General features: G+C 41.2%; 1 protein-coding gene across 1 annotated transcript in view; it reads right to left on the bottom strand.

Annotated features, from left to right (window-relative positions):
- The window catches only part of LOC122062677 (histone-lysine N-methyltransferase ASHH2), a 58,449-nt gene that overhangs the window by 3,722 nt on the left and 37,200 nt on the right, over nt 1–17,527 (bottom strand). Inside the window, exon 17 of the mRNA XM_042626320.1 lies at nt 14,597–14,642. Within this exon, the coding sequence (XP_042482254.1) occupies nt 14,597–14,642 (46 nt within the window). The remainder of the gene's footprint in view (nt 1–14,596; nt 14,643–17,527) is intronic.

Genomic DNA, 17,527 nt, shown 5'->3' with positions numbered 1-17,527 from the left:
TTAACATTATTTTAATATAAGCAAATGACTAAAACCTGCGATCAATCTATTCTGGAATGATCGCAAGTCACTCCTCTCTTTTGGGAGTCTCTTTCGATTGCACCTCCCTCTTCTCTGCTCTTTTCTTCTTCTCTTCTTTCCTCTATTTCTCTGTTTTGATTACAGGTTTCTAGGATTGTAACATGGTATCAGAGTCTCTGTGATCAAGCCTAGAGTTTATACATTCCTCTCTGTTGACTTCATTCTTCCGCTAACCTCTCTGGTGTGCAGCCGCCTACTGCTGCGTTTGCTATGGCTTAAATCATATGGGTGTTAGATAATGTCCCTTTGCTCATTTTATTAATTGACAATCGAAGACTGATTTTTGACAAGGTTTTTTTATACCATGGTATGTAACCCTAAACCCTATAGGTGATTGTTTGTTTGGTGATGACTATGGAGAGATTAGGTCTTAATAATATGGCTCTGTAATAGAATCCCCCATTCTATGGTAGTATGGCACTATATAGATCTGCTTACAGGTGATTGTTTGTTTGCCTCTACATCAGCAATCCTTCCTTTTCTATTTTTTTTGGTTCCTCATGGCTGAGACCAAAACAACCACTGCTACATTTTCCTCGAACAATTTCAATGTCCAAATTACCTCTATCAAGCTCAAGGGAAGTTTAAATTACCTACTTTGGGCTCAATCTGTGAAGGTTTACCTTATGGCCAAGGATAAACTTCAGTATACTACTTTTGATCCTTCTCCAGCATCTGACAAAGGTTATAATGAATGGATGAAGGAGAATGCCTTGATTTTAATTTGGTTGTGGAATAGTATGGAACCAGATATTGCTGCCAATGTCATGTTTCACTCTACTGCAAAGGGAGTATAGAAAGATTTGAAGGAAACTTACTCTCAGGAAAAGAACATGACTCGTATCTATGATATTTATGAGAAACTATTCTAGTTTCGCTAGTTTGACAAACTCTTCCAGAGTATTATAGTGCTTTCAGGGGAATGGTTGAAGAACTCAATGTTTTCTAACCCTTGACCACTGACATTGACAAATCAAAAGCTCAGCGTAATGAGTTCTTTGTTTCCAAATTCCTGGCTGGTTTGAATAATGATTTGAAAGCAGTGAAGGGCCATCTACTCGCAGACGATACTGTTCCTACTCTGAATGACACTTATTCGTGACTGCAACGTATTACTTCATCAACAAAACCTGATCAGTCTTTCAAAGACAATACTGCCTTCCTTGCCAACCGTGGACATGATCGCAGTCGTGGGGGAGGACGTGGGTCGACTGGTCGAGGTTCTAATGGACAGCCGACTGATAGTGCATCTCGCCAGTGCACTAACTGTGGAAACCCTAACCATACTATCGAGACTTGTTGGACAAAGCATGGCAAGCCCAAGTGGGCCACCCAGTTAGCCAATCATGCAATGTCAGACGATGGTACTGACACAGGGTCTTCCATTGATACTAAACCGAGCCATTCATCAGGAGATTCATCTACTAGCCTGTGCGATGACATCAATCAGTTGCTTCGGCGCTTGCACACTCTCGAGGCATCCTCTAATACATCTAATGGTGGGTCTATATCCGCTACCACCTTAGCTCATGCAGGTACCTCAGCCCTTCTTACCACTACCTCCACCCCCTGGATCATTGATTCAGGTGCTTCTGCCCATATGACTAATAAGTCACTTTTTAAAACTTTTTCTTCTAGTACCAGTTCTACATCTGTTATTCTTGTCAACGGTGCTTCCACACCTGTTCTCGGTCATGGTACTATATCACTCACATCCTCACTGAATTTATCTTCTGTGCTACATGTTCCACAATTCTCATTAAGTCTTCTTCCTGTGAGCCAGTTAACTAGCTCATTAAATTGCTCAGTAACCTTCTTTCCCTCTTACTGTGTTTTTCAGGATCTTCACACAAGGAAGACGATTGGTGGAGGGCGTGAAAAAAGACGGTTTATATTATCTCAACTGTGGTTTTCCTACTTCTTCTGTTGCTGCTGCTGCTGTTAGGGATGTGACTCATTTCCAATGGCACCGTTTAGGACACTTATCTTTAGATAGGTTAAAACTTTTATTTCCTAGTTTTAAGTTTGTGATTAGGTTAGAATGTGAGGCCCGTGAGTTGGGAAAACATCACCGTGTCCTTCGCCTTCTCGCTCTGTGTCTCGTAGTCCGTCTTTATTTTCCTTAGTCCATTATGATGTATGGGGTCCTTGCAGAGTTAGTAATAGATTTGGTTTTCGTCATTTTGTGACTTTTGTGGATGATCATTCTTGCCTTATATAGCTTTACAGGTTAAAGGACAGATCTGAATTTTTATCTGTGTTTTAGCAATTATGTAATGAAATAAAAACTCAGTTTGGCATTTTGATTAAGATTTTTTGTTCTGATAATGCTTTAGAATATGCTCAAAATCATATTTCTGATTTTTGTGCCAACCGTGGGATGATACACGAAACTAGTTGCACCCATACCCCACAGAAAAATGGGGCAGTAGAGCGCAAGAACTGGCATCTACTCGAGGTAGTCCATGCTATTATGATTCATATGCATGTTCCTAAGCATTTTTTGTGTGATGGGGTTTTAACTGCATGTCACTTAATTAATCGCATGCCATCTTCAATGCTTTCAGATAGGTCCCCTTTTTCTATTATGTTCCCTACTATGCCAAGTTTTTCTGTTCCTCCTCGAGTCTTTGGCTATGTGTGTTTTGTCCATAATTTGTATGTACAAGTAAATAAACTATCTCCTAGGTCTACCAAGTGCATTTTTTTGGGTTATTCATGTACTCAGAAAGGGTATAAGTGCTATGACCCCATTACTCACATGAACTTTGTTAGTGCCGATGTGATCTTCTTTGAAGGCACATCATTATTTTCTCTTCAGGTGTCCTAGTCTGGTATGGAGTGGACTTCTCTATCTCCTCCACCCATTCCATCTCTCATACCCTTCCCTGATGTGCCCAGTGCCAGTGACTCACCTCCTCTACAGGTTTATCAGCGTAAGAAGAAGGTTGGACAACCGAGTGGAGAAACCAATACTCCAGATGATTCACTCCCTCCACTGCCACCTTTCTCTGGTGAAGCTCCTCCTTCTCCGTCTGATGACTTACCAATTGCTCAAAGGAAAGGTACACATTCTTGCACTCCAAAATCTATGGTTGTGTATCCTATTGATAACTTTGTTTCCTTGTCTCATCTTTCCTCTCCCATTTATGGTCCTGCCTTGTCACTTTCTACTAACCCTATTCCCCGTACCCATAATGATGCCCTAAAGATTCCTGGATGGAAAGCTTCCATGAATGGAGAAATGGATGCTCTCTTGAGTCGTGGTACCTGGAGTTTGATAGATTTACCTCCTAGTAAGGATTTGGTGAAGTGTCACTGGGTGTACACTGTTAAGTATCACTCTGATGGCACTGTTGAGCAGTTGAAAGCCCGTATGGTTGCCAAGAGATATACTCAGACATATGGAGTTGATTATTTTGAGACCTTCTCCCCGGTTGCTAGACTGAACTCTATTCGTCTACTTATTTCTCTTACTGTCAACTTTGATTGGCCATTGTTTCAGTTGGACATCAAGAATGCCTTCTTGTATGGTGATCTACAAGAAGAGGTATATATGGAGCAACCTCCTGGTTCTGTTGCTCAAGGGGAGAATAAAGGTCGTGTGTGTTGCTTACACAAGGCTATCTATGGACTTAAACAGTCCTTTCGGGCATGGTTTGACAAGTTCAGTGCTACCATAGTTACTTGCGGATTTTCTCAGTGTTATTCTGATCATTCTGTCTTTGTTCGTCGCCGAGGTGATGAACTAGTTGTCTTGGTAGTTTCTGTTGATATTCTTCTTACTGGTAATGATGAGGCAGGAATTTCTGAAGTGAAAGCTTATTTACAGCAACACTTTCAGACCAAGGACTTGGGCCAACTTTACTATTTTCTTGGGATTGAGGTGATCCGATGTAAGAAAGGAATCAGTTTGTCTCAAAGGAAATACGTGTTGGACCTTTTATCTGATATTGGCATGCTTGCATCCAAACCTGTTGATATCCCTATGGATCCTCACCAAAAGTTTGGTGTTAATGATGGCAAACCTCTTCAAGATGTGCATCAGTACAAGAGTTTGACTGGCAAGCTGATTTATCTTATTGTAACACGTCCTGACATCTCCTATGTTGTTGGAGTCCTCAGTCAGTTCATGTAGTCTCCTCAGAAAGCACATTGGGATGCTGCTGTCTGTGTTCTTCGTTATCTAAAGGGTGCTCCTAGAAAATGGCTAATCTATCGTCCTAATCGGCATATGGAACTAGTTGGCTATTCTAATGCTAATTGGGCCGGCTCTGCTACTGATCGGAGATCTACTACTGGTTATTGTACATTTGTTGGAGGTAATCTGGTTACATTGCGTAGCAAGAAGCAGACTACCATTGCCCCGATCTAGTGCAGAAGCAAAATACAAAGCTATGGCTCATACCGCTGCTGAGTTAATGTGGCTACGGTCTTCACTCTTGGAGTTGGGATTCCAGTGATCAAGCTTATGCACATGTATTGTGACAACCAAGCTGCGGTGTACATTGCTAGTAATCCAGTTTTCCATGAGATGACCAAGCACATAGAGGTGGACTGCCACTTTGTTCCTAATGCTGTTCTGAAGAAGCTGATTGAGACTCCTTTTGTTCCTTTATCAGATCAGTTGGCTGATATGTTCACTAAGTCAGTGTTTGCTCCTAGTTTTTGTAATGGTTGTACCAAGCTGAGCATGGGTGATGTGGATGCTCCAACTTGAGGGGGCGTGTTGAGTTTAGTGCCTAGCTGATGGGGACATCAAAGTGTACAGGTGCAAGAAGAAGAAGAAGCAGCCATCTTTGTGGCTGGAAGAATAGAAAGAAGAAGATCTTGTGGGCCCCAAGCTCGATCAAGATTTTAGAAGATTTTAGAAAATCTTGTGGGTCCCAAGATCGATCCAGATTTTTAGAAGATCTTAGAAGATTTTGTGGACCCCACCAAATCTTATTTGATTCTAGTACTTTGCTTTAAATCTAGTGATATTTGATTGTCTTACACAATTAGGAAACTAGGATTTCTTTATATTGATCTATTAGGTAGTTTTTATTTCATGGAATTGAGTTTCTAAGTATCTTTTTATTTTTGGAAGTTTATTCTCTTTAAGTGTAAGGCCATTGGCCATTGTTTATTTTCAATGAATGTTAATTGAAAAAAAAAAAGCCAAGAGCAAATCCCCACCCCTTTCACGGTTCTCTCTGTCTCTCTCAATCTCGACTTTTCTCTCTTCTCTCTCGCCTCTTTCCTCCCTTACTCTCTCGGCTCTCTCTTCTCTCAATCTTCTTGTCTCGCCTCCCTCTCTTTCTTTTCAGTCTTATCTCTTTTTTTCCGCTGCTGTGTTGTTACTATTGCACCTGCTACCTTACCTCACTGCTGTTGCAACACATTACTGGCATTACAAAAGTGCTGCTGCTGCACCTGCTGCCTTACCTCACTGTTGCTGCAACATATTCCTGCTGTTATAAAATTGCTGCTGCAACATATTTCTGCCGATACAAAACTGCTCTGCTGCACACTGCTGCCTTTACACCACTACTGCTACTCTCTTTACAATTGGCTAGATGTATCTTCTTCAATAAAAAGTGGACTACAACCTCTTTATTTTGGAGAACCTGGATTTCTTCTTCTCTCCTCAGATCTGAATAGCAGTATGGTAAAGTATTAAACTAAATCCTCCCCACCTCCCTTAATCCCTATTACATATATTGCAACCCATTGACGTTGAAGTTTTCCTTTGCCCTTTGTTTATGCCTATTTTATCGATTGTTGCATATCTAATTTGGGTGTCTAGATGGATTTGTGCTGAACCTAATATTCATATGTCGTTTGTTCCCTTCCCCATGTCCCCACTTGAAACTTGAGTAAGAATTTATGTGTTTTTCCGTCTAGATTAATATTGCTTTTGGCTACTTTGTTTATTAGTCTCGCTTTATCTTGCATGCTTAATCGTGTTTGCTGAGATTCTTTGGTCTTATTTACCTAAGCCCCTTGAGTTAACCTACCTAGTTAGTTAATCTTGTAGGAGACCTAGTCATCTAGGAACCCCCCTACATCATCTTGGTATCAGAGGGTGGTTTTGTCTAGGTTGAGGGTAATTAAGTACTGCTGTCCCTTGTGTACATGTCTTATCTTTTGAGGTCTAGTCTCCGTCACCGCTTGTCCGTGGTCGAGTCTGAGCTAAGAGAGCGATACCATAGATTAGAGGACACCCTTTTCTTTCTTAAGTTGGCGGGACCAAATAGCATTGGACGTTATTCCCTCCAAAAGCATATACTTGAGAGGGAGATTTCTGACCTCAAGATTGAAAGGGCTAACTGCTTATCTCAATTGGAGATCCTGAGTAGACCTTGAGTCTTTGGTGGCAACCGTACCTTTAGCTGCCCATCTCCTTATGTCCACTCGTAGTGGTAGAGCATACCAGGATATGTCTGCCCCTCCTAGCACCGCCACCCAATCGGAGCAACTGGCTGAATTCATGAAAGCCGTTCAAACCATACAGGAAACACAAGCTATCCATCTCCAAGCCCTTACCGATAAGTTGGCTGCCCTCGAAACAAGTGCCCAAAACCCTGATGGACAGCAAGGCCGTAACATAACTGGCACTGAACCTAGGAGCAGAGGCCCTAACCCTGAGGAAGTAAACGAAAATAACCAGATTGACGGTTATGACCAGATAGGGGATAACTTCCAAGGACTAAGGCGTGGTAGGGATCAAGTTAGGGGTCGAGGCCCACCGCCAAGATGCCAAACCCAACATGGAGATGATGAGGGCTATGAGCACCATGATAGGGGCTTTGATGTCAGACGGATGATTAAGGTAGACGCCCCTACCTACAATGGTCAGATTGATGCTAGGATCCTTCTGGATTGGATCAAGCAGATGGATAGGTACTTCGATTTCTATGATATGCCAGAAGAAGTCCGCTACCGGTTTGCTAAGTTCAAGCTTATTGGAGCTGCCCAGGACTTCTGGACAGACCCAGAGTACCAGGAGGACCACCTAGGTAGAATGCAAGAGCGGCTCAAGAGGGAATTTTTGCCTATCACTTATAGGCTCCAGTTGTTGAATGAAATGAATACCCTGAAGCAAGGGAAGTTAATTGTGACCGAGTACATGAGCAAGTTCAATGAATTAAAAATTAGAAACCATATTCGGGAGGATGTTGAGCAGACACTATCCAGATTCCTTACTGGGCTCAACTCCGAAATTCAGTCTCGTATGGCACCCCACCTGGTGCGAGACGTTCCACAGGCCTTCAGGATAGCCCTTGAGGTGGAATCCTCCATGAGAACTTATTCTCAGAGGAAGAACTTCCAAGCTGGGAAGTCCCAATTTAGAAAACCACCCCAAGGCTCAACTGGATTCCCAAAACCCCCTACTGCACCACAGCGTCAATTTAACAACAAGGGCAAAGGAATTTTGAGAGAAGCGCCCAAGAGTAGTGGCAACAACAGTGCTTCAAGTGTCGTGGGTTTGGTCACTTCTCCAGAGAGTGTCCCAATAGGAATCTTTACGTAGGAGAGCAGACCCCTGAGGAAAGTGACCAAGAGGGATTTCAGGACCATGAGTATGAGGACCATAGACCAGATGAGACCATATCTGATGAGGACACTGAGGAGGCCGGTGACCTCAAGCTCGGCATTGTGCGTTGCATGGTCTCACAACCTAAGAATAGCGACGATTGGCGACGAACTAATATTTTCATCACCTACACATGTCATCAGGGCAAGAACTACCGCGTCGCCATAGACAGCGGGAGTTGCATGAATGTGGTCGCCAAGAGAATTGTTGCTCGAATGGGCCTCAAACCTGAACCCCACCCCAAGCCTTACAATGTTGCCTGGGTTGATCAGTCCACCATTCCCGTAAATATGAGGTGTCTAGTTCCCCTACACTTTGCAGGATATGAGGATCGAGTGTGGTGTGATGTCCTAGAGATGGATGTTGCCCACATCATTCTAGGTAGGCCCTGGTTATATGACCGGGATGTCACCAATTACGGGAAGTCTAACACCTATGTCTTTGAGTTCAAAGGGAAGAAGATCAGACTGACACCCAGTCCCCCTAGGGAAGTTAGGGTTCCAGAACACAAGGGAAGTACATCCAAACACGCCCCCACCAAAACACTCAACATTTTAAATCAACAACAATTTGAAGGAGAGTGTCACGAGTCAGGGGTGATTTATGCTCTAGTTGCCGTACAGAGTAATACCGATAGGTCACGCTTATTCACTGAGGCTCCTAGAGAAGTGCAACCCTTGTTGAGGAAATTCGAGAGGCTATTCCCTGAGGAACTACCTGATAAGTTACTGCCTATGCGTGACATCCAGCACGCTATTGACTTAGTTCCAAGATCCTCTCTCCCGAACTTACCCCATTACCGAATGAATCCCAAAGAACATGCCGAACTCAAACGGCAAGTGGATGAACTGTTGCAAAAGGGATTCATTAAGGAAAGCCTTAGCCCGTGTGCTGTACCTGCCTTGCTCACGCCAAAGAAAGATGGCACTTGGCGTATGTGTGTTGATAGTAGGGCCATCAATAAGATCACCATCAAGTATAGGTTCCCATCCCTAGGCTTGATGACATGTTGGATATGATGGCCAACTCTTAGATCTTTTCGAAGATTGATCTCAATAGCAGGTACCACCAGATTAGGGTCAGGCCGGGAGATGAGTGGAAGACAGCCTTCAAGACGAAGGATGGCCTCTTTGAGTGGTTAGTCATGCCTTTTGGCTTGTCAAATGCACCTAGCACTTTCATGAGGGTAATGAATCAAGTGCTTCAACCATTCATTGGCAAGTTCCTTGTGGTTTACTTTGATGACATCCTCATCTATAGTAAGACCCCGTCTTCCCACTTGGATCACTTACAGAAGGTTTTTCATGTGCTCTCACAAGAGAAACTCTTTGTCAACCTCAAGAAGTGCACCTTCATGAGTGATCAAGTCATCTTCCTGGGATTTGTTGTGTCAGCTCAGGAAGTATCTGCTGACCCTGAGAAGGTGAGGGCGATTGTAGAGTGGCATGAGCCAACTAACATTCATGAGGTACGAAGCTTCCATGGTTTAGCCACTTTCTACAGAAGGTTCATCTACCGGTTTAGTTCCATTATGTCTCCTATCACCGATTGCATGAAAAAGGAGTTTCAATGGACTAAGAGTGCTACGAAGGCCTTTAATGAGATTAAAAAGCTTATGACTGAAGCTCCAGTCCTGCACCTCCCAGATTTCTCTAAGGTCTTCGAAGTTAACTATGATGCATCTGGTATTGGGATAGGTGGTGTCCTAGGACAAGAGGGCCACCCTGTTGCCTATTTTAGTGAGAAGCTTAATGAAGCTAGGCAACGATATTCTACATACGACAAGGAATTCTATGCGGTTGTCCAATCATTGCGCTATTGGCGACATTACCTTTTACTGCAAGAATTCATACTATTCTCTGACCACCAAGCTCTGAGGTACCTTAGTGCCCAAAAGAAACTCAATCAGAGGCATGCCAAATGGGTTGAGTTCCTCCAAGAGTACACTTTTGTACTCAAGCACAGGCCTGGTGTAGAGAATACTGCTGCAGATGCACTGAGCCGGGTGAACATGTTCCTCAGTCGCACCAATGCTAGGAGTCGGGCTAGTGTGCTACTCCAAGTAATGAGTGTAGAGGTTGTAGGGTTCGAGCGAGTCAAGGACCAATACCCCACCTGTTCTGATTTTAATGAGCCGTTCACTTCCTTGAGTGAAGGCAAACCAGTCAACCGCTCGGACTACCTACTTAGGGAGGGCTTTCTTTTTAAAGGAAGCAAGTTGTGCATTCCCAGGACTTCACTCCGAGATTTCCTGATTTGGGAATTGCATGCTGGGGGAGTCGCTGGCCACTTCGGTCGCGATAAGACCATCACCCTCGTTGATGACCGATTCTTTTGGCCAAGACTGAAGAGGGATGTTGCTAGAGTTGTGGATCAGTGCAGGACATGCCAGACCGCCAAACAACAAAAGCAAAACACGGGTTTGTACACTCTCCCACCCGTTCCCCACTCCCATTGGTAGGACCTTAGCATGGACTTTGTGCTTGGTCTACTAGGAACTTCGAGAGGCCACGATTCTGTTTATGTGGTTGTTGACCGCTTCTCGAAGATGGCCCATTTTATCCCATGCTCTGAGACCTCCGATGCATCCATAGTAGCCAAACTTTTCTTTAGTGAGGTTGTCAAGTACCATGGGTTACCCCTCACCATAGTGTCCGATAGGGATGTTAAGTTCACTAGTCATTTTTGGAGGACCCTATGGCGGATGATGGGAATGAAACTTCGTTTCTCTTCAGCTTTCCACCCTCAGACCGATGGCCAAACCGAGGTTGTCAATAGGAGCTTAGGGAATTTATTGCGTTGCCTCATAGGAGAACACCTTACCAGTTGGGATCGAGTCCTTAGCCAGGCCAAGTTTGCATATAACAGTTCTAAGAACCGTACCACTGGTCTGTCCCCCTTTGAGATCTGTTCAGGATACCAGCCTCGGGCACCCATAGACCTTATCCCAGTCGTGTCTAGTTCTAGGACCCCCCAGTCAGCCGAATCTTTTACTCAGCATATACATGATTTGCATGCAGGTATAACAAGACAGATAGCACTGAGCAATGAGCAATACAAATCGAAGACAGATGTGCACAGAAGGCTACAAGAGTTTCAAGAGGGTGATATGGTGATGGTAAGAATCAAGCCACAACATTTTGTTAGGGGAAAAGCGAGCAAGCTACATGCTCGTAGCACAGGTCCGTTCAAGGTACTCAAGAGGATAGGTGCCAATGCGTATGTTCTTGATTTTTCGCCAGTATGGAGATCAGCAATATTTTCAATGTTGAAGACCTAGTCCCATACCATGGTACCTCTACCTTCACCTCTTTTTATCCTGATGACCTTGAAGACTTCCCTTTCAACATTGAAGCCTCTTTTTCCGTCTAGATTAATATTGCTTTTGGCTACTTTGTTTATTAGTCTCGCTTTATCTTGCATGTTTAATCGTGTTTGCTGAGATTCTTTGGTCTTATTTACCTAAGCCCCTTGAGTTAACCTACCTAGTTAGTTAATCTTGTAGGAGACCTAGTCATCTAGGAACCCCCCTACATCACTAGCGCTAAACTCTAAAACCAATGGGGCCAATAGGGGTATTTTGGGTCCCATTGGCTCCCATATTTCTATGATATGGCTTTTCTTGTAATTGGGCAATGGGGGTACTATTGTCTTTTACTTTTAGCATTATTTTAATATAAGTAAATGACTAAAACCTGCAATCAATCTATTCTGGAATGATCGCAGGTCACTGCTCTCTTTTGGGAGTCTCTTTCGATTGCGCCTCTCTCTCTCTTCTCTGCTCTTTTCTTCTTCTCTTCTTTCCTCTATTTCTCTGTTTTGATTACAGGTTTCTAGGATTGTAACAATTATAAAGCGGGAACAACAACAACAACTCAGCCTTATCCCAACTAAATGGGGTTGGCTACATGGATCTTTACCCTCCAATCAGCTCTGTTCGAGGTCATATTTGCTACGAGGTCTAAGCTATGCACGTCTTTCCTCACCACATATCCTAGCCAAAACCGTTTTATATGGATTCAAGATTGATTGTAATGCGACTTTCTTCTGAATTGTTACTGCCAGAGGAGTTCTGTTCATATGCTTAAGAATTTGGAGCTCATTTTATACAATATGTTTCCATGTAAATTTTATGTTGCTGGCATGCATATGTTGCTAGAGGAGTCCGGTTCCTATGCTTAAGAAATTAAAATTCACTTCATACAATCAGTATCCCTATAAGTTTAAAAGTCGCATTACATTCTACGACTCTCTACAGGCTTGAAAAGGAGAAAGAAGTGCAATCCACACAAACGCAGCCAAAAACACCCATCCACCCCGCAAAATTGCCAAGACTCAAAACACATGTCCACTGAAGAGGCGACTCAGACTATGCCCAAAGGAAAGCCCCCAAAGTCTCCATTACTTCAGCACCTTCATGAAATCATAAAAGATGTTCCCCTCCACCATTGACTCCGTCTACCACCCCTAATGCAATTGCGTTAGACTATGATCCCACATGGAGGTCTAGACACAAGTCTAGAAGGCCCACAAGGTGCTGGTGGCAGTCCAATGAGCTGAAATTGAGCTTTGGATAGTTATATTATAGGTTGGTCTTTTAGGGTGTGTATTGCAATGTTAAAAAAAAAAAAAAAAAAGTAATTTTTGTGCTATTTTGGATCAAGACATATATGTGGCATCTGGTCTTTTTTTTTTTTTTTTTGGAATGAACTGGGTAAAAAACCACCTTTCTTAATGTTTTGAGTAACAGAATGGAAGTGGTTTTTAAAACATAAGAAAAAATGGGCAACGAAAAAGATCCAACATATAACCACCACCTCTTCCTCCTCATTCCATCATCATCATCACCACCACCTCTTTTAAAATATGCATTCCATACGTGTTCTGTTCTTTTTCAGTGGCAGAAATACTTTTTTTCCAGTTTGACCATACAACCCTTTCTTTGTACAGAAGTATCCCAAATTAACAGAAACACAAAAAAGTATTTCTAAGTCAGTATGCTAGATCAATAATTAAAGTTAAGTGTCTGAGATAGAATATACTTATTAGCAAGTATAGAGTTCTGTTTTGAGTTTATTAAGTCAAGTCAGTATAAGCGAGTGATCAGAAATCCTCTTCTGAGTCAGTGTAGGAAATTCAAAACTTAAAAAATTATATATATATATACATATATATCTTACATTTTTCCCTTTTAGACTTTTTAGTATGACATACATTTTTCCCCTCATTTCACACATGTACTCGAAAAAATGTGCTTGACAATTACATTATTGAAAATGACTATAACATGCAGTTTTAAAAACCCTAATATACCCCTATCTTAAATAACTTTTAGGAATAAGACAATGGGCAATTAAAAGAAGGTGTCATGATTTAAATACACCAATAGAGGTGTCATTCAGACACTCCCTATATATATATATATATATATAATACCTCTCATCAGTTAGACATGATTTGAATATCAGAATTGAGTTTATTTCAACAATTTTTAGCTATTGACCTTTGCAAATGTGGGTGAAGGTTCTTCTTCCTACCTTCTACTACTACTTCTAATTTGCAGTTCCCCTGTTTTGCTCCGAGTTTCAGGTTGAGTTCTTCTGCAACCTATCATCATATAGTGGTTTATTTTTCCAATTTCATTTCATTCTCTCTGAAATTCCGATTCTGTTTCCTATTGAAGGTCAACTGAACTTTTTGGTTCAGGAATTTGTTTTCTATTAGCACTAGGACTTACACTTAAACTCCATATTCTGTTGTCAGAATTTCTTCAAATTCTGCAGGTTAGTAGTCTGTCAAATAGGCTACCTAATCTGAAATTGAGGTCATTCCGACAGCTGAGCTGATCTACGACCACTCTCTCCCGGTGGTTGAGCTGATCGTAGAGCACCATTGTGCGTTAGCATGCTTTGACACGGGAGCGCACGCCTTACTCAAATAGGGGCTTTAGCTATAGTGGGGCCCTTGATCCTTGGCTTCGCCTGTCCATCGCAAGATATCATTTTCCTCATGTCAATAATCTGAACTTGCTTAACTATTTCTCCATTTCTGAAGATCCTGTATTGGCAAATAACTCCCTACACTTCGCAGAGTATAAAATCAACATCATCAGGAGGGTGAGCCCATCAAGAGGTAAATTCTGAAAACCAGAGGTTGAAGACGATCAAGGGAGGCTGCCTTCCCTCTTCTGTTTTAGTCGAAGGGCATATAGGTAAGTCACCTATAAAGAAGGGCATTTTAGGCATCAAAAGTTATGGTACTAGGTGACGTCATCTAACAGTCCCAATTTAACGGGACTAACGAATTGGACTTAATCAAGAGAATCTTACAAAATCCAGGGGAGGGGGCGCATTCCTTCAAACATTTGGATCCATATGTAACTTTGGCAAATTACAGGGGGGGGGGCAAAATATTCCCTTGATTTATTTAATCATTATTTCTCACTTAAAAAATATTATAATAATTCAAGCACGGAGATGTAGTATACGCCTTAGGCTCAGAGATCCTTTGTCCATATAAATTCCCATATAAATATATAATTTGAACTAATAATCTGCAACCAGTTGACAAAGTTAATTAACCAATGTTCATTTGAGTATAATAACATGTGACAAGAGATCCATAAATATATGATCTGTTACATCAAACACAATCAGATCATGTGCAGAAACCAACAACAAACGAAGCAGGAACCCAAAACAAAGAACTCGGAACTTGAGTTCTCACAAGTCAAGTATGCATATTCATGTTAAGAACAAATCAAGCAGAGCAACTGCACCAAGCATGATAGAATCACATATATGCTGATAACAGAGAGGACAAACACAGTTCCTCACTTAAAAAGGATTCACAATAAGAAACCTATATTTTTCAATCCGAAACCATACTAAAGTTCTTTAGAAATACAAAGAGAAGCCACAAAGTATAAGACAATACCTGTACATCACTATGCCTTGTCAGTGTAAGTATTGAATCCTTAAAGCTGCACATAAATTCTATATCAAGACCAAGACAAAATAAAAGCTTCAAAATTATCTTCCCCCGAAAATAACCAATAAGAAGAGAGGGAATATAGCGCAACATTTATAATTCACATAGTTTAGAAGCAAAGATTTCTATAAGCGTGTAAGTCCATATGCTCGTTACTGTTGTGTGCGGGTGTGTCTTTGAAGGGAAAGAGGGTTGGGACTCCATCCGGATCATTGTGGATTTGAGTTGGTCAAGTTACAAAATACCCAACCCAACATTAAATTGGGTGAGGGTTAGTCAAGCCATAATGAAAGGGAAGGGGGGAAGGGGGGAAGGATAAGTAGAAGGAGTGGGATGTTAACATGGGCGGCACAATACTAAAAACTACAACCATTTGGCAAACACAAATCCCATAGCCAAAATAATTTGTCAGTAGGAAATCACGTAATGGTTACCTGATACTGTTGAAAACTTGAAAATTGGCCAATGTGAACCCACCCAATAGTAATGACACATTTATAAAAAGGAACATATAGCAATTCCTGAATTCAATGTAGATTATATTAAGATACGACCAACTCCTTTTAAGGATTTAGTATATAAACTGCATGTACTTATACTTAGTTAATAACAACCTCTCTCCCTCACTCTCTTTCCTCCCCCACCCCCACCCCCACCCTCACCCTGATATGCTTCCACTCTTCAAGGAAATTCCCCACAGTCCATCCAAACCCCCTCACTCTCCCACATATAGCTTAGCCCATCTCTCAAGAAAGCTCCTGAATATGTCTTCAAATCCAATTCCTTATCTTTTAAATACCCTTTTAATCACTTTTTCCTACCATAATTACTAAAGTCTAGGATACTACGCTCCTAATCAGATTCTCAACCTAGTACATAACCTAAGAATTAAGAAATTCATTTTATTCTGTGTCACATTTAAACCCCATACTGGGGACCTATTTTATACAGAAAAATTAACAAGAAGCACAATAACAAAAGAATTGTCTTCTTTAAAGTACTATACAATCTCTGTATTTTCCCCTAACTACTTGGGATTTTGTGATGCTCTCTTTAGAATATTTTTAGGTTCAAATTATTGATATGCCTTTGTAACTTAGAATTTTTTTCGACTTTATTTACTGAAAAGATTAAAATTTTGAATTATTACAACAACAACAACACAGCCTTCTCCCAAGTAAATGGGGTCGGCTACATGGATCCACGAGTGGGGAAAGCAAAAAAGAACGGTAAGAAGATGGAAAAAAGGAAAAGCAAAGCAACATCTATGGGACATCCCATCCACAAAAGATTAGCGACACGGATCTTAGTCCTCCAAACAGCTCAGTTAGAAGTCATACTAAGGTCAAGGCCTAGCCTCTGCATGTCTTTCATTACCAACTCATCAATGGTCATCTTAGCCTGCCCCTAGTCCTCTTAGCTCCATCCATCCAGATCTGATCACACCTCCGCATTAGAGCTCCCAAGGCCTCCATTGGACATGTCCAAACCACCTTAAACGACATTCCCGGAGCTTGTATTGAACTGGTGCAACTCCCAATTCCCAAACCAGCTCTAACCTGGACACTCCTTACTCTGTCTCTCCTAGTTTTGCCGCATATCCATCTCAACATTCTTATCTACCATACTCAACTTATCTATATTATGCTTCTTGACAGCATAACATTCCGCCCCATACATCATAGTCAGTATAAATTGTTGAATTCTTATACTATGTAAATTTTTTTATTTATGTAATAATGTTATAGAAGTTCTTTTTAGCATTCCTCATATGCTAACTAAGGTTTTATAGCATTTTATGAATTAAAATAAAGGTTGTAAATTTTGATGTTCGAACTTTTAAATTTATACTTTTGAAATTTAATTTTTCTATTTCACATATACTTCATATCTGTTTGGAAATAAATAAAGTTGCTACCATAGATGTTGCATAGTATGTGTTCAAAATATTTTATTTATTATTATTATTATTTCTTTTTTTTCCACATAGATCTCTTTTTTGGATGAATAAATCAATTCATTACCAAGCAGAGAAAATAATATACAAAGGGGGGGGGGAATTTTTTATTTTTTGGGGGTTGGGACCAAAGCCTCAAAGTCATACGCTAGAGGAAGCCCAAATTACACAATATGGAAAAACTTGACCAAAAAAAGGCAAAGTGGAGCCAACAGGGGAACATCAAGAGGGAGCGGGGGAGGGTGGGGGGATAGGATAGATAACAGGAGTCTCCAAGGGACAGCAATGAGCCTATTCCTTGGGGAGTCGGTGGTTTTTCTATGATCGATATATCCCAGCTTGGAGCTAACATCAAAGTTTCACATAGGTCTCTTATTTATTTCAAAGTAGCAAATATTGCTTCCACAAATGTTATTTATATTGTATTAAATTATTATTTTTCATCGATTTGTCTCAGCTCCTTAACGCATGATCTCCATGCCTGATAGATTGTAATACCCAACTGAAAACTTTAGAAGAGATCAACCCAGCATTGTATTTGGATGCATTTTTATCTTTAATATGGGATTGATATGTATGTAGCTGTTCATGTGTATATCATTACTACTTAAGCGAGCATTAAATTTCAAGAAAAACACAAAAAAACTCAACCTTATCCCAACTAAATGAGGTCAGCTACATGGATCCTTGTCCGCCAATCAGCTCTATTCGATGTCATACATGATACAAGGCCTAAGCTATGCATGTCTTTCCTCACCACTTCTCCTAAGGTCATACTTGATACAAGGCCTAAGCTATGCACATCTTTCAAAAAAAACAAAATAGTAAATAAAAGATGCATTGGTTTTCTTCTTCTTTCTTCTTCTTCTTCTTTTTTTTTTTTTCACTAGTGGAACCCTGCAGAGAGCTCGATTGAGAAG

The sequence above is a fragment of the Macadamia integrifolia genome, chromosome 2, assembly GCF_013358625.1.
Source record: "Macadamia integrifolia cultivar HAES 741 chromosome 2, SCU_Mint_v3, whole genome shotgun sequence".
NCBI classification, from domain to species: domain Eukaryota; kingdom Viridiplantae; phylum Streptophyta; class Magnoliopsida; order Proteales; family Proteaceae; genus Macadamia; species Macadamia integrifolia.
The sequence above is the reverse complement of the archived record's forward strand: the minus strand, read 5'-3'. Positions and strand labels throughout refer to the sequence as shown.